The sequence below is a fragment of the Cynocephalus volans genome, chromosome 12 (assembly GCF_027409185.1).
Source record: "Cynocephalus volans isolate mCynVol1 chromosome 12, mCynVol1.pri, whole genome shotgun sequence".
Classification (NCBI taxonomy): Eukaryota; Metazoa; Chordata; class Mammalia; order Dermoptera; family Cynocephalidae; genus Cynocephalus; species Cynocephalus volans.
The window spans coordinates 23,845,239-23,872,585 of record NC_084471.1 but is presented as its reverse complement, the minus strand read 5'-3'; the positions used below and the strand labels follow the sequence as shown (position 1 = coordinate 23,872,585).

The 27,347-nt window shown below is 38.0% G+C and overlaps 1 protein-coding gene across 6 annotated transcripts in view; it reads right to left on the bottom strand.

Moving 5' to 3' along the window:
- ANKS1B (ankyrin repeat and sterile alpha motif domain containing 1B) overlaps positions 1–19,569 on the bottom strand; it is a 1,093,604-nt gene extending 1,074,035 nt beyond the window's left edge. For all 6 annotated transcript variants that reach the window (XM_063076110.1, XM_063076111.1, XM_063076113.1 and 3 more), the window contains exon 1: positions 19,436–19,569. In XM_063076110.1, coding sequence (XP_062932180.1) covers positions 19,436–19,569 — 134 coding nt within the window. The remainder of the gene's footprint in view (positions 1–19,435) is intronic.
- Positions 19,570–27,347: the final 7,778 nt, after the last annotated feature.

The following is a 27,347-nucleotide window of genomic DNA, read 5'->3' as shown; positions in this document are numbered from 1 at the left end:
GGACTGATTTTTACCTCTGTATAACACCTTGTTAATTCATCATGACAATTTATTCATATTGCAGCTGCATGAGATATTGGATGCTACAACTAAGATTATGCCATTCTTCATAAGATGGAGTCATAGGGAGCTGGGTTTGAACCCAAGCTCCATCAGGTCCTGTCTACATGAGCTTGAGTGAGATGTTTAAGCACGTTTAAGGCTGAAGTGTATATGGGACTTTAACCAAATGCCACTGGGGAAAATAATATTCACCTTACAGGTTTTGTATCCATCCATTTCTGTTGCTTGTAACAAAATACAGAAAACTAGGTAATTTGTAAGAAAATGAAATTTATTGCTTACAGTTTCAGAGGCCGGGAAGTCCAAAGTCCAGGGAACTCCTCTGGTGAGGGTCTTCTTTGGTGATGGCTTTACAGCAATGCGGGGGTCTCACGTGGCAAAAAATGGTGAAGCAGAGAGAGACTCGTAGTGTGCTCTGCTTTTAAAGCTCTCTAAACCATGCTCCTGACCACCATTATTAATCTATTCACTATGGCATAGTCCTACAATCTGATCACCTCTTCAAGGTCTCACCTTTCACTTACCATAGTAGGACTTCCCACCCTCTCAACACTGTAACAGTGGGCACCAAGTCTCCAACACATTAAACTTTTGGGGGGACACAATTCAACCCATAACAGGTTTGTTGTGAGAATTGATAAGGAAATGATGTACCTATAGAAACTAGCATTTACTAAGGGCTCAGTGAATACTAGCTTTCCCTTTCACCCTAATCTGATGCAAACTTATGGAGCAAAATTATCTTATAACTCTTTGCTTTATTTTTGCTTAATGTTCTTTAGCTCCCTCCACTTTATCTACTCTTTCATTCATTCTTTCATTTATTCAAAGTTATTAAGAACATGAAATCACCACTGTCTCTCCCAAAACATCTCCCAGACATCTCTGGAATCCATAATAAAAAGTAGAAGTTATGGTTCCAAATTTGCCTCTACCTTGAACACACTGCTTGCCTTTATTTTAAAGTGGTTTTTACCTCCTTCACCTCTGATAATTTTCCAGCTCTGAGGAAAGAGCATTGACTTTGAGTCAGACAATCCTGTATTCCAAATCCAACTCTGTCATTTTCTTAGTAAAGTTGCTTACTTGGTTGAGTTATTAAACTACTCTGGGTCTCACTGTCCTATAAGCTAACACATGTATGGCAATGAGCACAGGACCTAGCACATAATGAGCACAGTACCTAGCACATAATAAGCACTCTAACAAATTATATTTAATTGTTCTTGGCACTGAGGTTGCTAACCAAAGCCATGTTCTAAGTCAACAATTACTCTCAAAGATATAGTCTAAATCATGTGCCATTAGCATGTTCCCTGTTCCACATTTATTCACTTATTTACTTATTTACCAATTATTTTCTGATTGCCTTATATGTTCTAGGCATAAAATAATAACATTTGTAAAGCACTTTAAAAGATAACTAAGCCAAGGCTTCAGGCCTGAAGGAGCTCAGGATCTAGTGGGAAGGCAAATATGTAAACAAATAATTACATTGCAATGTTCTAAGTGCTAAAAATAAAGGTATTAACAAGGTGTCAAGGAACTACTGAAGGTAGAGATGAGGCAAAGCTTCCCAGGAGAGATGATTATGCTAGAGTTGAATTTGGGAGTATGAACAGAGCTTCACTGAGCACACAAGCAAAAGATGGTATTCCAGAGGGAGCAACAGCAGAAAAGCCCATCATGCCTGCCGACAACATCAAGTACAGAAATCAGTTATGGTTGAAGGATGGTATTGCAGAGGACTGGCAAAAAATGAAGCAGGTAGGAAGAGTCAAATCACAAAAGACCTCAAATGATATGCCATAAGAGTTTGGACTTTATTATGTAACCAACGAAAAGCCACTGATATATGTGGTATGTTGGACTTGCAGAGGGAGAGAACATACTGTGAGTGTTGCAGGGGTTTGGGAGAGGTTGGGTGGAGGACACAGAGAATAACTGCAATTTGTGGTAATAGCCATGCTAATAGTATTGATCTGATCATCACATCTTGGGCACAGGTGGTGATGATCAGCTTTGTACCCCATGAATATGTATAATCAAGGAAGGAAGGAGGTAGGGAGGGAAGGAGGGAGAGAGCGAAGGAAGTGAGGGAGACAGGGAAGGGAGGAAGAGAAGGAGGGAAGGGAAGAGGGGAGGGAGGGAGGGAAGGGAAGAGGGGAGGGAGGGAGGGAAGGGAAGAGGGGAGGGAGGGAGGGAAGGGAAGAGGGGAGGGAGGGAGGGGGGAAGGGGAGAAGGGAGGGAGGGAGACAGGGAAGGGAGGAAGAGAGGGAGGGAAGGGGAATCGTGGAAGGGAAGAAGGAAAGATGGGAGGAAGGAAAGAAGGGAGGAAGGAAGAGAGGAAGGAAAGCCACGGATATACTTCTAAATCAAAGAGTAACATGTTTTAGAACTATTCCTATAATGGCAGGGAATGGGTTGGAAGAGCTGGTATTGGAAGTGGAGATACTGTTGTAAGTGGTAAAGGAAAGTGTCAAGCATGGCTCTAGGGTTTTTAGCTTAGGTAAATGGTGCACTATAGTTCTCTAACAAAGGAGTCATACAAGCAGCAGAGAAGAACTGTGGTAAAGATACTGAATGTTTCTGCATTCAATGGAGGCATTTCATACCTCCATTGAGGGGAAAGATGTTCACTAGGACATTGAGAATAACATGTCTAGAGTACAGGAGAGAGGAATGAAATACAGATGTAGGTTTAGGATAGATTTTTGAGAGTAACAATTTTTTAAAACCAAGGAACATGCTTTTTTAAAAGAAATGTAATTCGTTTTGACTTTTCTTTCAACTTCAAATGAAAAGATTACAAATTAAAAACTTTAAATTATTGTCTATTGCACATGTATTAAATTTTAACATAAAAAATGGAAAGATGTCAACATATTTAATGAAAACAAAAACTTGTACCAAATAGATATTTTGTTTATATGTCCATTATTTTTCTTAAGCAATCTACTAGCTAATAATATAAATACAATCTCCTTACCCACAAAAATAATATATTTCCAAAATAATGTTTGTGTGGCAAAGAAACATACAGCATGCTTCATCTTCTGAATAAACAAGTGTGTTTAATTTCCTGAGTAAACATTAGTCATACTTGACACTGAACAGAGTCCAAAGTCACTGAAGGAGTTAAATTTCTAAAAATCCCAAGAGCAATATACCTCACCCAGAGAATCTAGTCAAGAGCTTATTATAAAGGACTGAAAGTCAATGTCACACCAAAATTTTAAATAACATCATGCATCCTTCTATTTAATAAATTATTTCAAAATCAGGTCACAATTTACAAACACACTATCTTGGGCAGACGGGAGAGAGTAGATAAGCGGGGAAAATTTCCTTTTCTCTACTGAAGCATGTCCACCAACTGTCATATCTGGAAAACAGCCAAAATGAGCACTTTATTTGCAAAAATAACAGGCGACTTGAAATATGAGCAAAATATGTGGTGTGTAAATGTGGAATATTGAGAATTCTTTTAAGATTCACATTTATGTATGTCTAGAAATAGTTTTTCAAGGACGTAGATTACAAGCACAAGTTCATCCATGCAACAAGCTCTAAAAGCCAAAGGTAGAAAACCTTGAATCCCTGCAGATAAGCTTTACCCTTTCCTTCCAGGCTGTGCCCACCTATCCAGGGTAAGGTTTCCTCACACACTTCCAAGACAGACAATCTGGCCTCATATGTATTTAACTGAATTAGCCACATAAATTACCTTGAGAAAACCATGGCCAAACCATGCCACCATGTTTCTTTTTCTTAACCTTCTTTTCCTTATGTTCCATAACCCTTCTGTTTCCTCTTTAGTCACATAGCATCTTCTAGTTTTCTGGCCACAGGGTTTACCAGCGAAAGCTGACACAGCTGAGCTGCTGAGAGAAAACAGCTAACCTATTAAGGAAGGAAATCAGAGAGAAAAGAGGCAGGAAACCTAGAAATGTTAACAACTAGAAAAGAAATAAGAAAAACTCGGACTGTGTGTGAATCTGTATAAACTTGTAACTCTAGATTAATGTTATAAATTCAGGGCAGGGCCCATAGTCAACTAAGGGTGCACAAGGGTTTTCTTCATGGGCTTCTCACTGACCTAAAATAATTATATATTAAAAAATAATAATAACGGTACAGTCTGGATAATGTTCACAGCCAATAAGCAGGAAAAAGAGAAGATTAGGCATTCATTGTGAATGTCTTTACTACTGGAAACTCCCTGGCAGTTATAACATTAATATTAACACCACTGACACCTTAGATAAGGTACCCAGTTGTATCAAACAGTATTTTTGTTCTTTAAAGAAGTAAGGGAAGTTTAACAGAGAGAAAGTGGGAAAGGGAAAGTGAAGAAATACTTCTGGTTTGGGTGTGTTCTCTTAAGAAGTTTATAAAATAGTTGAGGTCACAAACATTTTTTCACACTCCCTTTTCTGAGATTTTATCCCCTTTCTCAACCCAGCCATGAGGCAGAGCTCGAAGAGACCCAGTAGACCCTCATTTATACCACAAGATCCTGTCTCTCCAACCCTTGCAGCCTTGATTCCTGGTTTTTCCAAGGCCTAGCAATCCAATTTTTCCTTGAGATTCTATGAAAGACTTCTATAGTCTTATAAATTCCCATTTCCCTTTAAAGAACAGGTGGTCAAGTCTTCCAAGGAAGGTCATATTAGACATAAATTTGTAGCCTTTTCCTCAACTCTATTTCATCAGAGAAATGATGATAATAATATGGATTGAATTTCTGACAAAATAAATACCTGTCAATCCCCACATTCAATGATTTAGAAGGGCAGTAGGGAAAAAATAAGATAGGCATTCTACATGGTTCCCTGTTCTGCTGATGAACGTCAGAAACTGCAAAGTTTAAGAACCATTTCTATGAAAGCTCAAGAACTCCATAAAAATAGAAAGCCAAGATACAAATACTCTGGAATACTATAAAAATGTCATATGTTATTAGAGGTGTTGATGAGAAAACAGTAGGAATCATTATTTCTTTAGATCCACAGACATTACCTTGCATATTAAGTGTTTCACTTTTTAAATCCGGGCCTGCTTAGTACCCTTCTTAGGTAGTAAAACTAAAGTTCTGAGCATCTTTCCATTCAGCTTGTTTTCCCAAACCTAGAGAAGGAGAGTAGCAACTAATAATACTGCCAGCTGCCTATTTTTCCTTGAATTTGGCATGAAAAGCTGAATGGTCTTTTAAAGTGCAGAATATAACTACAACAAATTACTTCTGCCATGCTCCCAACTATTTTTTCCCACTTTCTGAAAACAATGATGGTATTTTTCAGCCACAGCAAATGCTTACTAAGGAACTTCCTAGTAGTTTCTCTACTTAGGTTTGTTTCCAGGAATTAGAGATTCCTGGAAATATTTTAAAGTGTGAGAAATCCCTTGTATAAATTACTTACTATCCTGGTTCATTTGGAGCAATAACCATTTTTATAAGACCTGTGCAGATTTATCATATTCTAAAGTATACTTGATCAATTTCCTGACAAAATGTTTTTGTGACATTTTAAAAATCAGAGTGGGAATATCATATAAAAAGAAAAACCTACGTGCTGAAATCCTTACCTCTATCAAATTCTGCAAACTCAGCTTCCTCAGTGAGTGACAGTTACTATATCAGTAACTGTTTTATAACTTTTTTTCTGCATTATCATCATCTTACTGAAATTCTTGAGAATGCACTTTGCTGAAAATTATGATAAAGAAGGACCTTCAGCTAAACAGAGGAAAAATATATATAAAGACTTTCTGTCTCTCAATCTGGAAACCTACTACATTCCACAACAATATACATGATAGAAAAGTTCATGAAAAAATGCAAAGTGCTGACCAGCCTATCAAATTATCATCATCTCTTCTTCAAAATGCAGGAAGAAATAGTGTCCAGGAGAAGTGCCACAAACTACTCAAGCTTTGATCATAATCTCCATGTTATCTAAAATTCTTAATTGCCTATAGCCTGATTTTCTTCTAACGCAAAGTACAGGCATTCATCATTATCATAATAGGTACAAAGGGCAGCATTATGTTACTCTCTTCCTTCACTCCCTATTCTTCCTACCCATCCTCCTCATTTCCCTTCTATTCCTGAACAATTCAATTCCTAAAGCAATTAAGTAGAGCAAAAAAAGATAGGCATCCACACCACAGGAAAGAAGAAAGCTGCAATGGCCTACAGCAGAATGACAGAGCCCTAGCCAGGGTAGGAGGATGTCCATATTGGGGGCAGCCTAGTGTGAGGTATCAGAGCCTGGATAAGTAAGAGGGTATTCCCATGGAGCACTGGCATGATATGAGAGGGTTAGATCCCAAGAAGGGAGAAGGCACCCATGTGGTGGTGGCAGATGGAAACATCCTGGTGTGGGGCATCAGAGTCCTAACAGGGTGAGAGATCATCCACGTGCAAGTGTGACCCAGTGCAGGGGGTTAGAACACAAGCAGTATCAAAGAGTATCCCCTTGTAGATGTGGACCAGCATAGGCAGCCAGAGCCCGAAAATGGGTGAGGAGGTATCTACACAGAAGAAACGCCTAGTATGGGGTGGCAGAGCCTGAGAGGGGTAAGGGGAACAATAACAGAGGGGAGGGGATAGCAATGGAGAGAAGAATTGGCTACACACAGGGAAATTCATCAAATAGGTACATATATGTGTACAAAGATAACAGAAGCCAGGTTGGAGAAAGATAAAGGAAGTTACAAACACAGGAAGTAAGAAACTGTAATGAATCCTGCCTGTGGAGTTGGACTGAAACTAGAGGTATCGTTGCAAACTTGTTTTCAATAAATATAGATAGGCATAGACATAAATATGTGTATTTCTGTGTGTGAATATATATATTTTTTCACTCCCTTGCTGACAGGATCTGGGAGGGGTGACACCCCAAAGGCCATGAGCACATCTAGTACCCAAATAACCTAGTACCCCAAAATAGCTTCTAACTACCATTTTCCAATAAAAGGAACCATGTCACTTGGAGAAATGGCTGATTGCAGTACTGAGGCAGGGAAAGATGAGTCCTGGAACATTTTATGATGCCAAAAGCAAGGAAATGCTCAATTAATAAAGCAAAAAAGTCAGACTAAAAGAGCTCTAACTAAGTCTAGAACAATTTAAACATGAAAATGAATAACAGTAATGCGTTATAATCTATGCGTTAAAATAGCAAACCATTAGTCCATACTAATATAAATAAATAAATGAATAAAAGAAAGCTTGGTGAAGATGGGATATTTATATAGTTTAAATGCATCTCCCCACAAAACAGTTATTGCAGAGGGAAAAAGAGTAATTGTATAGAAGTTTGACAGCCACCATCATAAGCAAATGATTGAAATGAACGTTATCAGCAACAGGCCAAATCAAATCACATGTCACCTGATAGGATGCAATGAAAAGAACAAAGCATCCCTGCTATGTGATGTTCCTGCCAAAGATACATAATAACCTGAATCCAATCATGAGAAAACACCAGGTAAACCCAAATTGAGGAACATTTTATAAAATAACTGGTTTGTACTCTTTAAAAAGTATCAAGATCATAAAAATCAAAGAAAGACTGAGAAATTGCTCCATACTGAAGAAGACAAAGGAGGTATGACACTAAATGTAATGCGTGATTTTGAACTGAATCTTAATGAAGGACATTATTGGGACAACTAACAAAACTTGAATGGCATCTGAGGGACAGATGGTTGTAAGGTAACAAAGTTAACTTCCTGATTTTAGTGGTTGTATTGTGGCTATGTAGGAGAATGTCCTTATTAGCAGGAAATACAAACTAAAGCATTCTGGGGTTATCAGGTTAGCAACTTACACTCAAATGGTTCGGGGGAAAAAAAGTTCTTTGAACTGTACTACCAGCTTTTCCATAATATGTGAAAAACATTTAATTTTAAAAAGAAAAATATTAGGAAATATACAGTTCTACCTCCAACTATTAAATTTTTCTTAAACCTGACTCATGGTTACATTTAGACCACAGACTGATGAATAATGGGAGATGGCCAAATGTTGACACTGGACTGATCAAAAGAAAAAGTTGAATTTGTGAACTTCTATGCCCTTATTAAAATAAGATACTACAATATAGTTAGCTATTAACTCATGTATGTAATTTTTGTAAGAGCCCAGAGAAAACAGTCTATATTCTATCCTCCAAAGCACCATGACCATGATGAATACATAGTACGCACCATCAAAATATTTGTCAATTAATAATGCTTCAGAAAGACAGAGAAAATATTAACGACAAGCTTTTTAGGAACCCACTAACCTCATGGATTATAGTGTAGCACATACAATTTCAGTGGAATACAATCTCTTTCTGTCCAAATAGCTTTGTGAGATATACAGAAGTTAAGAAACAAATGTTAAATCTTTGGTAACCAGTACCACTACTAAAAGCAGGTAGAAAAAAGCAACTACCTACCTCTGAGGAAGATTGACCAAATAACATCACCCCCAATAGCCTATCTTGGTGCCTGCAGTTACACCATTAAAGATTTAGGTGAAGATAATGTACCCAAAGAAGTGACCTATTACAATGCAAATATCTCCGACTTTTCCATTCAAATAAAGATACTCATACAATTTATCATTATGATTTATAATTATAAATATTTAATGTGTTGAATATTTAAATTATCCTTGCATAGCCATTAATGTCTTAGTAATAATAACAACAAAAATAGTTAAAGACCTCTAATGGGCTCAGATTTATTGGCTTGAAAGTGATGGATCACAAAGTTCATCAAGTGAGGTTTATGGGGAACACTGCATTTTCCTTCTGTGTGTGAGAGAGAAGAGAGGGGCAGAAATAAATCCCACCACCGTGGAGCTGTGGGATGAACAAGTTAAACCACGTGTGAAGACAACAGAAGTCAGACAACATCAAGCACCAAGAAATTTTGGGTAAAACAATTCCACACTGTTTTAAAATGAAAATGACTAACAAAGAAATATTTTGAAACATCTTTAGCTAATATAATTTATCAAGAAGTAAATTTAAAGCAAAATACTCCTATAATGTGAAACTGTATGATAAACACAAACAAAAATAATTGAGAGCTATGTAGGAACTGAAATTTGTTACTATATAATTTTGTAGAAAATGTACTTTCTATTTACATACTGCAAATATACTGGTATTTTCATATTTGAATCCAGGATATACATTGATTCCTACGGAACTAGAAAGCAAGACAGCACAACAGAAAGATATCTGGGATCAGAAATACATGAATTTGAGGGCTGGCCAGTTAGAGCGTGGTGCTTATAAGGTCCAGGATTCAATCCCTGTACCGGCCAGCTGCCAAGGAAAAAAGAAAAAGCAAAATAGAAATACATGGGTTTGAATCTTGGATTTTTTACTTACTAGCTTTGTAACTTTGGGCAAGTTATTCAATTTTTCTGATCTTTTACACCATAAATAAAAATGGCCTTCGTAATAAAGACGGCAGGATTGCTGTGGAGATTGGACATAAATCATGTAAAGAACTTAGCATAATACCTGGGACACTAATAATACTAGCAATTTCACTTCTAGAAATGCCACCTAGAAATGTAATTTTATGAAAAAGGTGTTTTTATGACAATCTTCATAACATTACTTATAATAATAATAAAGTTAAAAATCACTGGTTCTCAAACTTTAGTACACATAAGAATTATCTAGGGAAGTTTATAAAAATGCATATTCCCAGGCCTTATATTCAGAAATTCTGGGGGTCTGGAGTGGGACCAAGAAATGCATATGTTTAACAAACAACCATAGGTGATTCTGATGGAGGAAGTTTATGAAAATTCTGTATTATATGGGATACTATGATGCCATTAAAAATGATGACTATGCAGACTTTGTAATAACACTGTAAAAGTTCATGATATACTATTAAGTGAAAAATTCAGGATCCAAAAGTGTATGCTTTATCTGATAACTACATTAAACATACTCAGAAAAAAGTTGTTTTTAGCAACAGGATTACAGGTAACTTTATATCTTTTACTCAAACTTTTGAAATGCAGACATGCTATTATCATAAATGAATAACTAATACATTAAAAATTGAGAAAAAAAGTCCGTGGATCTCCATGACCTTCACGATAAATTCCAAATTCCTTAGGGCAGCACAAAAGTTCTTCAATCTCCAGACTTATACTTCTTGTCCATGCTTTATACGAAACTACTTATAATATCCCAATTATATTCTATATTATCACACACTGTTATTGAATATACTGTTCCTTCTTCCTGAAATGCCCTTCCTCCAACTCATCAGCCTAGCAAACTCCTACTCATCCTACAAGATTCAAGTATCACCTTCTCTCTGAAGTTTCCCCTGAGTACTCCTCCCAGGTAGCATTTAAGGGTACCTTCTTCTTGCTCTTAGTGTTCCTGTAGCATTGTTTGGTACTTCCATTGCAGCATAAAGCACCCTGTATTTTAATTATTTGTTTGCATATATGTACCATTATTCTACATGTACTTGGGGTATGTAGAGATGATCTCATTCAATTTTAGAATCTGAAAGAAACTCAATAAACTTGTTAAAATGCAAAGTGGTCATTCTTTGATATCACTGTTCTTAGTTGTCATCTCCCTATAAAATCCTGACTTCTTCGTTAGTTGGATAGTATTTGATTCTTTGATTAATAAAATTTGGTTTAAGAATACCCTAATACATAGCATGAAACAAACAAGTGGAAAAACTTTTAAGAAACAGTTTAACCATTGTTTGTAATTCATCTCTTTCTCTTATTATGTCTTCAAAGTTTCTATCAACCTTCAGAATGACTGACCACTCTGGTTAATAGCCAAAGCAAGCCAATAGGAAGTAACTCTCTTCTAGCTACCCCACTGCTGGAGTTTACCAAAGAACATCCCTGCATAACTGCTGTTCCCTCCAAACACACTCCCACTCACTCCCATGTCTCCACACTAGCAATAAAACATCTATGCAAAACAGAGATAATTTGTAAGTAAACATAGAAGTTTTTTAGTATATTCAAAATAGTAGCTACTATATTTAGCTTTTTGTATGAGACCTAAGACATTTCAAATAGAGATTAGAAACTAGAGGTACCAAACAAGAACCTAAAGTGGCTAATAGTAATTTAGGCAATAACAACAAAAAAATTAATGTGGAAGAATACTAATTGGAATCCAGGAGTCAAAACTTGAGATGCCTCCCATATATAGTGAAACATGTTTATGGAATAACCTAGATACTGAAGTCAATTTGCACATGAAATTATTTTAAATAAAAAGAAAATATATTTAAAAGAATTTGAATCTAAAACCACATTAAATATTAAAGCTGTTACACAATTCTATTCCATATCTTTGTCACCTATGGGTATATAATAAATGTATACATCTAAGGAATAACTGCTGCAAATAGGCAAACAACATACTATATGTTTATATGTCAGATAGGTATACATAAATCCAATAAAGGGCTGACAGGTTAGCTCAACTGGTTAGAGCTTGGCATTATAACAACAAAGTCAAGGGTTTGGACCCTCACACCAGCCAGCTGCAAAAAAATCAACAACAAAAAACCCATTAAACTAAATCCAATAAAAAGTTCTAGGGATTAAATAAGTAGCAAAAAGAACTGGCTTTTCTATCACCAGACCTATACTATCATATTTCTCATGTCTCCAAATTCCTCTACCCTTCAGCCTTATAATAAAGAAGAATAAGTAACCTCCTTTATCCAATCTGCTCTTACTAATCTGGCAAAATCCACTCCATTAGTTCTGCCATAAGAGTTCCTTGACTTTACTATTTTGGCCTAAAGTTTTGTTTCTTCTTTAAATGAAAATACTGAAAGAGCTTCCCCCTCCTAAAAGCTTTACCAATCACACTTCATTATGAATTAACTGTCAGCTCCCACAAATACTTTTTAAGGTTGGCGTAAAGATAAGAAAGATACAGGGACATTGATCCATGAGGTAAGGGAAGAAATTAACATTGAGATAGGCAGGAAACTAGATATGATGAAAGAAAATTCTGTAAATGCCTCAACTTTGAGGGTCCAATATTTGTTCTTCTTAATCTACTTCTCACTATACAATACAACTTAGCTCTACTCCTCCCACAAAATCTGCTTTCCCTTAGGAGAGGGAGAGCAGGCACAAAAACTAGAGCCAGGGTGAACTTGCAGTAATTAGAAATTAGAAGAGCCTTTTTTTCTAGAAAAAGAGAATTGGGTGGGGAGAGTTAAAGGAAATGTAGTGTGAGGAACAGAAATATCAAGCAGTACGACAGAAATGAGGTTGGCAGTTTATGACCATATCCATCAGCCAAGATTTGATCCAACTTGATAAAAAAATGGTAACAAGTCTAAGTTAGCTCACTTAACCAGAAGTAATTAACCACTTTAAACAAAGCTACTTTCACAACACCACAGAATCCAAATAACTCGGTAGGACAACTGAATCCAAATTCCATTTTACAGCTAGATCCATGAAGACACCATTTAATAAGAAAACACCATTCATAAGAAACAGATTCAAAGAACACTATTTGGACACTACAGTAGAGGAAACTGAGGAAAACAAAATTCATCCTTTGACCATATTTTTTGATCCACCTTTAAAAATCTATTTCTAGCCTTACCCAGTTTAACACAAATGTAAAATTTACTTGCTATCCTACTGACACGTAGAAGAAAACTGGACTCTGAGAAGAGTTCCTAGCTCTGTATGAATATTACAGAAGAAAATTCATTGGATTTTCAACTGGCATTGTGCCTCTGCTTGCCTATATGATTTACATGACCATGTCACCACATACAGGAGAAAGAACTGGAACATGGATAAGTCTTCTTTATAAATTCCTACTTGTTCAAATATAAAATATTCTTTCATACCAACATGGAATGAGTAATCAAAACTCATCATATTTTAATTAACTGAAACCATTCTGCAATATGTTCAAAATGGAAACCAAAGACATGCTAAAATGCATTAAATGTCAAATATCTTCAGGTTCCATAGGTAGAAATTAATCTTTTCTAACCCTTGATTTGCTTTATAGTCAGCTTCCATTTCTAGTTAAATACTCAGGAAGAGTGTTCTATAATAGGCTCCTTGAAAACTACCACAAATGCATAATTAAATTATTTCAGTATATAATTGAACTATTTATTGTCGAATTATTTGCTGTCACCTGTGAGGTTAAACTGCTAAAGTCACTAGATATGCTGCTGAATATAGTATGTTTCTGCCTTAATTAATATCAGTGAAGACTTGCTTCACCCTTCAGTCAACTGTGAGAAATCACTGCGACATACTAGGAATTCTACACTGTTAAGAATGGACAGGTTGAGTAGTAGTCACTGACTGGTTGTCCTAGTTCGCTTCTACACATCACCCTCACAGTTCTGAAGAGAGCTGAAAACCCTGCTTAGTGGAGAAAGAGGTCAATACCAAAATTCCCTCTCCTCTCTGCTTATTCGACATCATGCAGCTGGCACTGTTCACTGTGGCAGACACAACTCCCTGAACATAATGGTGCAATCACCACTTCCAACATCATTACTATCTAAAATAGATAACCCACTTGCAACTTGACTCTTTTTATAGATATAACATTTTCATGCAGCTTAACTGCTCTATTTGTGATTTATTCCATTTAACCAATGCAGTTTCCCTGAAAGTGTGTTTCTTATATTTGATTCCAAGTAACCGCAATTGTCCAAATAGTTGTGAAAATTACAATACTTTCCAGTTGCCTCTTATCTCCTTCTACCCATCACCAAAAACTTCATGAGCTGAATGCTGAATCTGAAAAACATAAGTGATTTCTGGCTTATATGACTTTGGTGACCAGAAGATTTATTTTCCCCTACTTCTTATTGATCTACTTTTTCTCATGAAGATCTCAAGAACTGGATTCTTCATATTCAACAAGAATTTACTAAATATACTTTATATAGTACTCAACCCTTTGAGGCATTAAGAAAATCAAGTAAATTTAAAGCATTAGCAAACTTTTATTGTGCTTTATTAAAATACAGATAATTCTTAATCCTAGACTCAATAAAAAATAATTTAATACACATTTTAAATGAGACTTATTTTTGTTTAGAATAAAAGGCAGTTGTGCCAAAAGAAGAGATTTTTAAAGGCTTTGCAGCTGTCTCATGAAAGATATAAATTTTTAAAAAATGAAATTTCACATATAATCTGAGGAGGAAAAGGAAGAAGGCAACTCAATTTGAGTACTCTGATGAGCTCTAATGAGCACAGATTTCTTTAAGGATAAAGAAGGGTGGTGAGGGGCACCACTGAAAACAAATACAAAAGGTAAGTACAGTATACACTCTAATGTCTCTTTCAACTAAGTTTGAAAAAAAGAAGGGAGGTATAATAGTTCACTAATGTAACCTTGAGCTCTGACAGAGCAAAACTGTGGATGGTTTTAGACCACAGGATAATTTTCTGATAGCTAACAATGCCAAGAATCTGATTTTTTCCAATTTCTGTTTTGCTTCTATCTTCTGTATTGAGAATAATTTCAAACCAGCAAGGATAAACAAATAATGTCAGGAGATTATTGAAGCTCCAAATAGAGATCATAAGAGACACTTAGCTGCTTTAAATGAGTTTAAGTATCCAAATCAAGAAGAATTAGATGTAAGAGAGTAGAAGGAATTTTCATCAGTACTAGGAATTATCAATGGCTCACTACCAGAAACAAGCTATAATAAAGTAAGCTGATTTTGGTGGAATGTACAGAGTTACTACTAAAGGGGTTGATCAAAGGAACGCCATAAACAGAACATAGCGTGAATTTAGAAAGGTAGTGGATAAAATATCTCATGATATTTTCACAGGTATAATGGAAAGAAGTAGCTGACTGATAGTTCTGTTAAGTGGCTTCAATGTTGGTAGAAATACCATGCACAAAGATTGCCACTTTTAAATTCATACTAAGCTAAAGAGAGGTTCTTTAAGGATATATGGTGTGTTGGATTCCAGTATAGCAAACATGCTTATTAAAAACGGATAATTCAGAGGAGAGAAGTTAATATGTTGAAAGACAGACTCAAGAGTCAAAAAGATCCAAACAGATTACAAATACAGGCTAAAACAAATAAGATGAAATGTAATAGGAATAATTTAAGATCATCCAACACTTCTACAAGTACGGTCACTGAAAAAAATACCTGAAGTTTTAATTGACTATATATGCTCAATGTAAGCCAACATCATCACGTAGCTTAGAAAATCTTGAACTGTAGGTAGGTCTTAGATTAATAATAAAGAGGTAATAATCTCACTGTATCATGTTTTAATAGCTGCTATTTTATTTAATTACATAATACATGTTCCCTGTACAACACTGGAAAATGCAGATAAGGAAAATGAAAATAAATATTACCCACAATTCTACCACTCAAAGATGAATACTATCTACATTTTGGTGTTTCATTATTCCAGACTTCTTAATGCACATTACATTCATACACACTTATGATCTCTTACAAAAACAGGATACTACAAATGCAGTTTTGTAATCCATTGTTTTTTATTCAACATATATCAAGCCCCGTATGTTCTATACTAATCAAATGACATCTAGCACATTTTGTTCACTTCCAGTCACCATTATTTTAAGAGGGTCATTGCAAAATCTGAGAATATTCGAAGAAGGAAAAAAAGAGTAGTGAAAAGTATGAAAACCTAAGTTCCTAATAACTGTGCTCTATTGCCACATGAAAAAAGGTTAATGGAAAGGATAGTTTTCCCATGAAAAACATAGAAGAATGAACCTGAAAAACTGTCCTGGCAGATGAATTAGACTACTTTGAGTTGACCCACATAACCAACCTAGAACCAATTGCTGGAAGTTACAGGGAGACAGATTTCAGCTCAATAAAAAGAATTTTTTTTTAATAATTAGGGCTATCAAAAAATGTAATGAATCTAGTCACTGGAGGGCTTAACAGGGCTAGATACTAACTGGTAAGGAATGTTGGAGATGAAATTCCTGCACTAGGAATGTTGGATTAAAGGCCTCTTTCTATTTGACAATTCTATGATTCTCAAGGAAAACTTACTGAGGAAATTTACTCCAGTACAACATGAAGCGAATCTTTAGTAAGGTCTTAAGGAATAGAGTTAAGTGCTTTCGAGCTGCATGAGAAATAATAACACTAATGATGAACACCTATGTGCTAAATGCTTCATATTCATTACTTTATACCTCATTGATCCTTACAACAACCCCATATAATTACTAACCCCATATGGTACCATTACTATTTTCAGTCTATAGAAAAGAACAGTAGGGTTTTAAAAGGTTTTTATATTTATTCCAGGGCATTCTTACTTTTGCTGAAAATTGCAGTGTCACCCAAGCATATATGATTCACCATCATATAGCTACTGTTCACTTAGTAGATAATAAGTAATCAAAAGCATCTTTGGAAAAAGTTCTTATCTAGCGAACCCTCAAAGGGCAGTCATGAGATTTTTTTTTTTTAATTAGAAAAAACCATACCAAAATTTAAGGATTTTAAAATTAATTATTCGTAACAAAAAAAATGTTCAGATTGAACTATCTAAATTGGCCATGTACCTTAAATTTTTGTGAATAAAACAGGTCGAATGAATAAGACTTAAGATGTGGCAAAGCAAATCTGAATCACAGAATTTCAAATCTGTTATTACTAATTATGTGACCTTGGGCAAGTTTTTAATCTTCCTATCTCTTTAGTCCATCTGTGAAACGAGGATAGACCTCTTACGGTTGGTATAAGAATTGAATGAGAAGATTCACGTAAGCATTTAGCACAAAGTCTGACACAATTATTACAGAATAAAGCAAGTGGGAAAAAAGTACCAAACCTATTCCACAATTCATTCCAAAATATTGAAAAACTTCAAAGTGTCACTATATTTGATTGGGGGACACATTTTCCATTATCCTATAAATAAATTTCCGATGATAATCATTTATGAAATAAAATGACAAATAAGTAAAATGTGCCTTCTTTAGAATTTCATTTTAGGCAAAGTATCACCCAAAGGATACAATTCCAACTCTCATTTTCTTCAAAGACACTATGTTAGTTGTTTATTCAGTATGAGACAGAAAAATGCAAGTTTAAAGGTTACTGGTTTTGTTTGTGATTTTTACAACTTGGTTCAAACTACTCTAAAGAACACATTTTTTAGTTTTATTATTTCCTTTGTGCATTCTTGTTGTAAAACTACTACTTCTACCTCTGACAAAACCAGCAAAAGAGAAAACCTCTCATTCGAGATGTACATTGTGGGTCACAATTTTGATATTTTATTTAGTGTTTACTAACATTGAATAGTTGGTATTTTATTCCTAAAATTTGTTTTTTGTCTGTTTGTTTGTTTGTTTGCTTTTTTAAAGATGACCGGTAAGGGGATCTTAACCCTTGACTTGGTGTTGTGAGCACCACGCTCAGCCAGTGAGCAAACCGGCCATCCGTATATGGGATCCGAACCCGGGGCCTTGGTGTTATCAGCACCGCACTCTCCCGAGTGAGCCACGGGCCGGCCCCTTATTCCTAAAATTTGACATCTATACTTTTTTTTTTTTTTTAAATGACACAACCCAGAAAGGAGTATTTAAAAGATGTTTGCCTTTGAGTTCTATCACAAATATAGTCTTTTTTAAAATACCGTTTATCTCAATGAAATTAACTGAAGTTCTCACTGTTCTAAAAGAATTCTTTAGAGTTTGCCCAAAGGAATTGATTATTTTGAGAAACTTCTTTCAGCATATAGATTTCTAGCCATAATCATTTTTATAACTGATGGCAAATATATTTATTTTACCTTTAACTTAAAACTGTAACTAGATAGACTGCTTTTATATAAATTACATGTGACTAAGGGCAATTATTAGAGCTGAATATGAAACATGCACACATTGTCTACTTATGTTTGAAAGTGAAATTATTTAACAAGGGAGTACACAGAAGAGTCATCATTTCTAAGACCTACTGAAAAAATGTCCCATAAAAATTCGTTGTTGTGAAGTGAACTGTCATTCCAATAAAATATCACTGTCAACAAGGATATATGATAACATACAGGGCTTTTTAAAATTCCATCAGCTATTTTCCAACAAAATTTATTTCACTGTAATATAAAAATTTCCCCACTAGCCAGTGCTGTAATTAATTGCATTGACTCATCACTACAATCTATAAGAAGTTGTATAAAGAACACAACGTCATCACCCAAAAGTTTGTATTAAGCACTTGTCAAGAGTTGCACAGAACAGTTTTTAAAAAACAAGAAAATCACTTGGGCTTTAAAATTTTTTTAAATATATAGCTGGGTTGCCTAAGAGTTATTTAAAGGTGAAGATATGAATGATGACTGATGCCTCCAAAAATATTCAGGATAAATTGAATAGCCATGATTTTAGAAATTAAACAGCTTTCCTTGAATTTTATCTATTTACTCTTCAGGCTTCCTCCCTCCCACTTGGTTTCATTTGTCCATGAATTCAACTTTTAAGTTAATAGTTTCTCACATATGCATATCAACCTGCTCTTTCTAGGGTGCTGCCCTGCCGGCTGAATAAGGACCTTGACATTTTTTTAAATGTCATCTAAGAAAAATTCGCCAAGCATTATTAGTTTCACCTGCAACATCTTTCACGTTAAAAGGCCTCTACTCTATTCCATACACACTAACCCAATCGTGACCTAGCATCCCTCATCCTGAGGAAAAATAACCAAGTTTCATTCAGCTATGCTCAGGTAACTGAAAGTACTGCTGGGGCTGCCCAACCTGCCTCATCAAGTTTTACACACACCCTGGACTGATGACATCTCATCAGAAGGTTCACTTTCTTCATTTTGTGGGATCATAACCCACAGCACAGCAAATGCCTTCTGCAAGAGAAGATAGCAGCAACCAAAGGCTGTGGCTTTTGCAGGGTAATTGCATGCATGCAATAGCTTCTCCGTCAATTTTATTTAAATAGACCCCAAAAAAGGGGCCTGGTTCGAAGCTGCAAATATATAAAAAACATTGATGAAAAGCAGGTGGGAAGCCGGTTTTCTTCAAACAACACTAGTCCATGTACAAGTTCTGCACCACGGCTCACAGAAAAGTAGCTTACTGACGCATTGATGGAAGGCTATATTAAAATTACTCAAAGAATCTAAGGCATCAATCTGACCGGGAGACTCATGCCTCCTCTCCATACACACAGCCTGTTTTCCTACCTAATTTAAGAATGGATCGCTGGCAACCAGCAGGTGTAATAACCGTGAGGAGGAGGACGTATCCATCACAATGCATAACTAGGTGTGCCTTCCCCCAGCCGGTGCCCGTCCTTACCTTAGCAGATTAGACAGGGGCAGGGGTCCGGATCCACCGCCCAGGATCCCTCCTTTCCTGCCAGACAGGAGTTTCTCCACCAGAGCCACATTTCCAGTGCGAGCAGCTTCCAGCAGCTCCTGGTCCTTCCCCATAGTCTCTCACCGACTCCCCCAGAGTCCTCTCCCCGCCCGGGTCCTCCTCCCCGACCACCCCCACTCCCCAAAATCCAGGGCCCTCCCCGCCCCACCCTAAAATAATGCAAGAGCTTAGGCACGCTGGGATCCCTGCAGCCCCGAGCCGGGAGCACCACTCTCTCCTCTCCGGGGAGCAGCTTTTACAATGGGGATCAGACCATGTCTAGGAAGAGGCCCGCGACGCGCCCCCACAGCCACTCCCCTGAATTCCCAGGGCCTCTTTCCCGCGGGTGGGGCGTGAGGGGGGGCGGGGGTGCTTTTGAGGAGCGGGAGGAGGAGGACTGAAGAGGTTGGAGGGGAAGGCGGAGAACGTCCTCGCGGGAGCGGGAGCACAGCGAACAACCGCGGCAGCTGTGGCCCGCGCGCCCTCGTGCCCGGCCCGGGCTCGCCTCAGCTTCCTCGCCGGGCCGGCTCGGCGGTGACGCGGCGGCGGCGGCGGCGTCCGCGGCCCGCGGCTCGCGGCTCGCGGCTGGGAGGAGCGCGGCGGCGGCGGCTCGGCGGCCGTGGCCACGCGCCGAGGCCGGGCGGCGCGGGCGAGCCGCGGCGGGCGCGTGCCGAGGGCGGCGGCGACGGCAGCGGCGGCTCTGAGGCCTGGCGCGCGGGCGGGGGGGGGGGGGGGGGGGCGTGTGCGCGCGGCAGGTGCGGGCCGCGGGCCGTCCCGAGTGGGGCGGGGGGAGGGGCGAGGAGGCCCGGGTGGGGGCGGGGCGCCGGCACGATGTTATCCTCGTTTTCGTGGGCGGGGACCCTCCCTCCTCCGGTCTCCTCAGAAGAGGGTTTAACCGTGTGAGGACTGGAGATTTCCGGGCCGCCGCGACTCCTCCTCGGCCCGGCCGGCCCGGGCACCACACCTCAGGTCGGTCACGACGCTTGAGGAAAATTCTCCATGACGGGGGTGGGGAGGCTGGTGGCACTGGAAAGGGGCCCTTTTGCAACCGCTTCTCTCCCGGTCCAGGCGCCTTGAACGGCATTTCGCACCCCCGCTTTACCTCCCCGAGAGAAACTGAGGTATCTGCACCTGGTTAGAAAGGTTTGTTTTATCTTAGTTTCTGTGGCACTAGCCACTGAGCAGTTTGCGACTGTTCCAGTTTTTATAGGGTCTGCAATCAGTGTTTCATTTGGGCTTTGGAGATGTGCTGACTTGTAAAAATACCAGGAAAAGGGCTCTCATTGAAAATTCCCACACATCCACACTGGAAAAACATAAGTGGGCATGGATTAGAGATCCACTTTAATTTGCATGTATCATCAGCATTCATTGTGCATGGTTGGCTTGATTTTGGTAGATGCTCTCCTTGTCCCTGGTGGAGAACATGCGTTTATTTTCCTTTCAAACTTCTTGTGACATCTTGTGCTTTGCATTGTCCTTGGAATAGTCTTCATAAATGTTCACTTGTTGATAATTGATGGGTAGGAAATGGACATAATAGGCACTTTACTTACACAACCCAGTGAACTGGATATTATTACAGTATATTCATTTTTTAAATGAGGAAAAAGCAGTTCAAAGGTTTAATTAAATTTCTCAAGATGCCACACAGAGTAAGTGGCTGACTCAGAACTGGACCCCAGAACTGACTCACTCCAGACTCCATATCCTTCCAAATATACCTTACAGTCCCCATGGACAGACAATAATTATTGCAGACGTTTGAGGAGCAGTAGCTATGTACCAGACACTATGCTAAGTGCTTTCCATGTGTTATCTCAGTTAAACCTCACAACAATCCCATGTTAGGTACAGGTACCATTTTTATTCCTATTATACAGATGAGGAAACTGATTAGCACAAGATCATGGAGATGGAAAGAGCCAAGACTCAAATCCAGGACTGCCAGCTGTAGGCACAGATATTAAGTAAATAAGTGGGGGAAATTCAAAACACATTCAGAGATAAATAACAAAAATAAGGGCCGGCCCGTGGCTCACTTGGGAGAGTGTGGTGCTGATAACACCAAGGCCATGGGTTCGGATCCTATGTAGGGATGGAGGGTTAGCTCACTTGGGAGAGCGTAGTACTAACACCACCAACTCAAGGGTTAAGATCCCCTTACTGGTCATCTTTAAAAAAAAAAAAATTATATATATATATATATATATATATATAATTTATGTGTAAATGTTCTTTATGGAATTCGGTGTTCTGAGATTTCATTTGAATGATTCAAAGTATTAGGTAAATTATGGCTATTCACTGGAGGTTTCCTGAAGGATGTAGATTTTGAGCTAGTGTGTTCTTTGTTTTATTTTAGTATTTTGTTTTAGAATCTTTTAATGACAAGATGATATTATAGGTGATAATAATATTATCCCTGACGTAATGAGGCTAGCAGACCAGTAAAGAAACAAGAGGTAAGGGGCCATCAAATTCGTCTTGAAAATGGCATAGGGAAATCCCTCTTCCCCATTCCTAATGTTGCCACCCGAGTAAAGCACACCTTTCCCAGAATATACTATAAGTGTTCAATTGGTCAGAGCTAAAAATCACCCATAGTTTTCACAAGCAACACTTAACCATGGATGAATTAGTGATTGGAGGTTCCTGAGTCATCATTATCCAAATCCCACAATGAGAAACCATTAGTAATGATTTACCCTAAGAATCAGTTCCACATTTCCAGGCACTCTACTGAATATGATACTCAAAACCAATTTTTCACCTTCAAACTCTTTGTTTTTAGTTATCTCATAGCTTCTTGTAGAAAAGAATATAAAGGCTTTGGCTGCATGTGCACTAACATGCAAATTAAAAATAAAAACATTCTTCCAAAAATCCAAACAGGCCAAATAAATATCCAAATCTTTTAAACGTCCAGATTTCATCAAGATATTTTGCATCCGTGAATAATGAAAAGAGCCAGAAAATCTTGGGAACCATTTAGATAATCTAGATCTCAGTTTACATATATGTAAAGAGAAGGTTATGTCTGATCTCTATTAGCCTTTCTAGGACTAATATTCTATGCCTATGATGAAATGTGGCATTAGTTCATTAAGTTATATGCATAATTGAAGCTAGAAATTAAGTTTGGAGATTTAAGATAAATTTCTATTCTGTTTTCAATTACGAAAATAAAAATACTTATTCTCAAGGTTTTTCTTGTTGATTCATTTTTTCATCTAAATTTATTTTTGCTATTTTCAGTAGGCAATATTAATAAGAGTAGTAAATGCATATTATGTGCCAGGAATGGTACTAGATTCTTTACTTTGTCTCTTTTTATTTAATCCTGACAACAACACTAAGAGGTAGATGTTATAGTTCCTCTAGAAGTTCTGAATCCCTTATTTTAAATTCCAATATACACAAATCTAATTCTGTGTACTTTTGGCAATTTGAGAATTGTTGCTCCAAAATATACATATTCCAAGTCACTCCTCTTCGGGTAGATTAGTAAAAGGAAGGACTAGATGTTGAAATTAGAAATGGGAGGTAAAGAAAAGACAAAAAGCCTTTGGAAACATAAAAGAAATTGAAAAAACATGAATCCAAATCAATCTCAGAATTATATGCCAAGGTCTCTTTGCCATGAGGAAGAAGAAAAGATGTTTTATACCATTAAATTATCATCTAAGATAGCATAACCTTATAATTATAAGGGAATGGGATTTCTCCATCTTAAGCCCTGAAGTTACTGTGCATCATGAGGCTATGTTAGGCTATAGGGTAGAAGTTAACAGTTCCAGGTTACAGAATAGGAAGATACTGGACATCTGGATAGAAGACCCAGGTTCTTGCTTTCTGTGTTCCATTTAAGTCCTTCTACTCATGCCCACCTAGCACAAAAATCTGTCCTTCATCATCTCGATGGAACCCAAACACCAAGCATATCACACTGTTTGCAGTTTTCTGAGGACTTATGGTCATGAGTGTTAAAGGCCATGGGATGCCAATCACCCATCTTCTTCAACTTCTAACCAACTGAGAACAGACACAAGGAACTAAATGAGTATCTCATTAGCATGTCATTTTATTATTGAATCAGGTAAGTGTCTACTATTCCACAAAAATGAACGTATGCCCACTAAAACTAAACTAAGAATGAGACTAGTGCATACCTCTCTGTAAATGTGCACCTTGAGACCTGCCTATGGGGAAAGTTAGATCTGCAAACCTGATGTCATATACTCAACCAGACTAAAGCCTGTCTCACGAATGGGATCAAAGCAATAGAGAGAATGATAGGTTTCCAGGGCTGCCTTTGGAAAGGATGCTGGAACAGGTCCTGATCCAAGTATGCTTACCATCTTGGGGTAGGAAGCAGAAGAAAGCTACTGCCCTTCTTACTGTTACCAGACAACAGTTCCAGGTCCTTGGTCAAACCATGAAGAAAATCTTTCATGGAACCAAGAGGAGTCCACATGGTAGCGGGCACCTGTATGCTGAAAGGAGAGGAAGAGGGACAGACACATAGAACATTCAAACAATATGACTTTATCGTAAAGTGAAAGGACATGCAGAAGGGTACACAAACAACCTCACATGTGAGGAGTGCCCCTGGATTCTTAGGGGGAGGGTTTATATGTTGTTCTGGGATGGGGATGTTTCTTTATCCTAACTAAAGGGAGGAATATTCAGCCATGGGAGAGGATCTAGGGTAATTAAGGTCTAACAGGCTGATACAAGGTTGCATCAGCTTCCCGAGCTTCTGAAGTTTTTGGTCATGCACATTGGAATCACTTTTCCCTTAACTCCGTCCTTTCCTGTCTAGCATCACAAGTGGAAGGTCAGATAATGGCTGTCTGCACTTTTGTTCCTTCTAGGGTGCAGGGACTGCAGTTTTTGTAATCTGTAAAGTTCCAGCTGTAGCATGCTGATTGGTAGGATGGTTAAGCTGTTATCAGCTCATTATGGGATCATTAACTGCAAATCAAGGAGATGGCTAATGCCAATCAGTCTGAATATTTATGAGCAGCCTCCCTGGGGTGTGTCCCTATTCTGTCCTGCCTCATTACTGATCCATGAGATAGGCAAGGAAAGAAAGAAAAAAGCCAGAGTCTCCTGTCTTGTTTTGAAATCAAGGTAACTCTACCGACTAGTAAAGTGGTCCCAATGGATAAAAGTAGGAAAAGAAACCAGAGTTATTCACTGTCATACAGCTCCCTCTTGGAAAGAGGAGCAGAAGTTTCCTCTCCTCTAGGGAAAGTCAGTGAAGAGGAATAAGGGTTCCTTCAGGACCATCACTCCACACAACATTCCATCACCATCCTGCTGATTCTATCATTAACTCCCTCCTCTCTCAGAGCCACCCTGCCTATGTGCTACTATATTGGAAAGTCCATGTGCCCCACAGGTGACCCTGCACATGGCCCACTGAAAAATGTAGTCTCATCTCCACTTCAAACTATTCTTCTCACTGAAAAAAGCTCCCTAAAATTCCGATAAATACATTTTTACCATCTGTTTTTATTTTCTACTGAGGAAAATACCTAGCACCCTGACAAACGTATTTCACAATCTATCAGAGGGACTGCTAAGAAGACACAAGAACACATTATACACTTGACATCTCCCTCAAGGGCTAATCCCAATCTATATTCTTCTTACATTCCCATCCTCTGCTTCTGTCCTACAGCAGGGATCAGCAAACTTGTTCTGTAAAAGGTCGAATAGTACATATTTTCAGCATTACGGACCACAAGGTCTCATCCCACTGCTCAGTTCTGCCATTATAGCATGAAAGTAACCATAGGCAATATTTAAATGAATGAATGTGGCTGTAATACAATAAAACTTTATTTATGGATACTGAAATTTGAATTTTTTGTAATTTTCATGTGTGACAAATATTCTTCTTTTGATTTTTTTCAACCATTTAAAAATATGAAAATCATTCTTAGTTCACTGGCCATGCAGGCTGCTGGTGGGGTGGACCCATGAGCTATAAACCTACAGATTTAGGAGTGACTTATTCTAAAGCCCCTTTGAGAGATACTGCTTCTTTGCTTGACCTGACTGTTCAGACATGAGGGGAGGGGGAGGGAAAAGGAGGGAGGGGAGAACAGGAAGAATCAAATTGTCTTAACTAAGCCATTGTTTTAACTCAGCAGATAGGAACTGTCCCCATGGGCAAATCGTCTCTCATTCCCTTTTATCTGAAGAAAGACCCTCTCTCAGGATCTCTATCATGATCATTTTACGGAGCTTTTTTGTATTCCATGGACGTGCACTTCCCTGCCACAATTACAGCAAACATTTCAGAGGAGGGGCTTGACCCTAGTAGGGGATAAATAATACTAGTATCTATGACCTCAGACCAGGGGGTGCACATGGCTAAGACCCAAACCTCTTTAAAGGGGCACCAGCTGGTATCTCAGGGAAAGCAATAAGGCTGGTTCTGCATAGTAGAAAAACTGCAAACTAGATTCAACTGCTGCTTGTGGAACAAGCTGCCACTGCCAGGTTGGAGAAGTGCAGTCTCCCTCTAGTACCCTCTATTAGTAGACAGATCCGATCAGGGAACCAGGTGACAAAGCAGTAATATGGAATAACACAAAACAGAGTATATGAGAATGGGCTTAAAGTTAAGGGACAATGGCGCAATAATTGGCATAGTCGCTCCTTGGAAATTTGGTTAAACTAGTTTCAACTCTTTGCATCATCATCTCTAATTTCACAACCAGTGTTCCATCCACAACTTCTGAGAATTATTGATTTCCTATCCCCATTCCTAAGATTCCTGATCTTCCGTTTCCACTCCTGAAATTCATGGACATTTGGATTCTGCTTCCTATTCTGGTTTAGTAGAGAACTCCACTCATCAACAGGTTGCATGAAAAAATAAATCATTTTCTACAAATTTGAAGAGTGACATGCTGTTTCTCACAGAAATTCGCCAACCCCCTACTAAACCTTTTATGTATCTCCTCAATCAGAGCTGTCTTCACCACACTGCCACTATGCAAAGGCTCCTGAGTCCAGCAGTTGACTTCACTCTCCCTGCCAACAGACCCCCCTGAGAATTGCAGTCCAGTTGTAGCCCAGCACATTACAACTGTTTTTCCCTGGGGAACATCTTCCTTGGATTTTTGATGAATAAAATTTTCATTATTTCATTACATCTACAATAAGAAACTTACAGGCATCTCCTTGAAACTTGAGAAAAAGGTCTGTTAAAAGTATTGTGTAAATGGGGAATGGATAGTAAATGAAAATTAATTGTAGATTGTCCATGCAAGCATTTTGATAAGAAATTAGAAGATGCTAGGGTCAGAGATTGCCATCCAAATGCCATTTTTAATCTTATTATATGAGTCATATCTATTATGTGTAATCAGTACTATGTTATGGAAAACAACATCAGAAAAACCATTCCAGAACCTCAATTATCAGCCATCAGTTGCTGGTAAATGAAGCACATAAGAGGATATATTGTTAAATTGGAATGTTTATGTTAAATAACATAATGTTATTTATGTGTGTTTTACATTTTTCCACATAATAAAAGGAATCATGATTTCATTAGATGCTTTTTTAAGTAGGAGTACAATTTGGTCCCACTTTTCCAATGTTTGATATGAGGGCAAACCTCTAATAATTGACACTGGAAGGGAAATGACAAGAGAGAGGGCTAGACAAAAGCAGTGGATTTAATATTCGTTAACTTCTAATAGTTTATCACTAAATGTTAACTCTGCTATGCTATTTCTCTCAGCTCTTGTTCAGGTGTGTATGTGCATGCATGTGTGTGTGCATGCACGTTATGTTAAGAGGAAGGAGGGAATAGATGGTTGTTGGA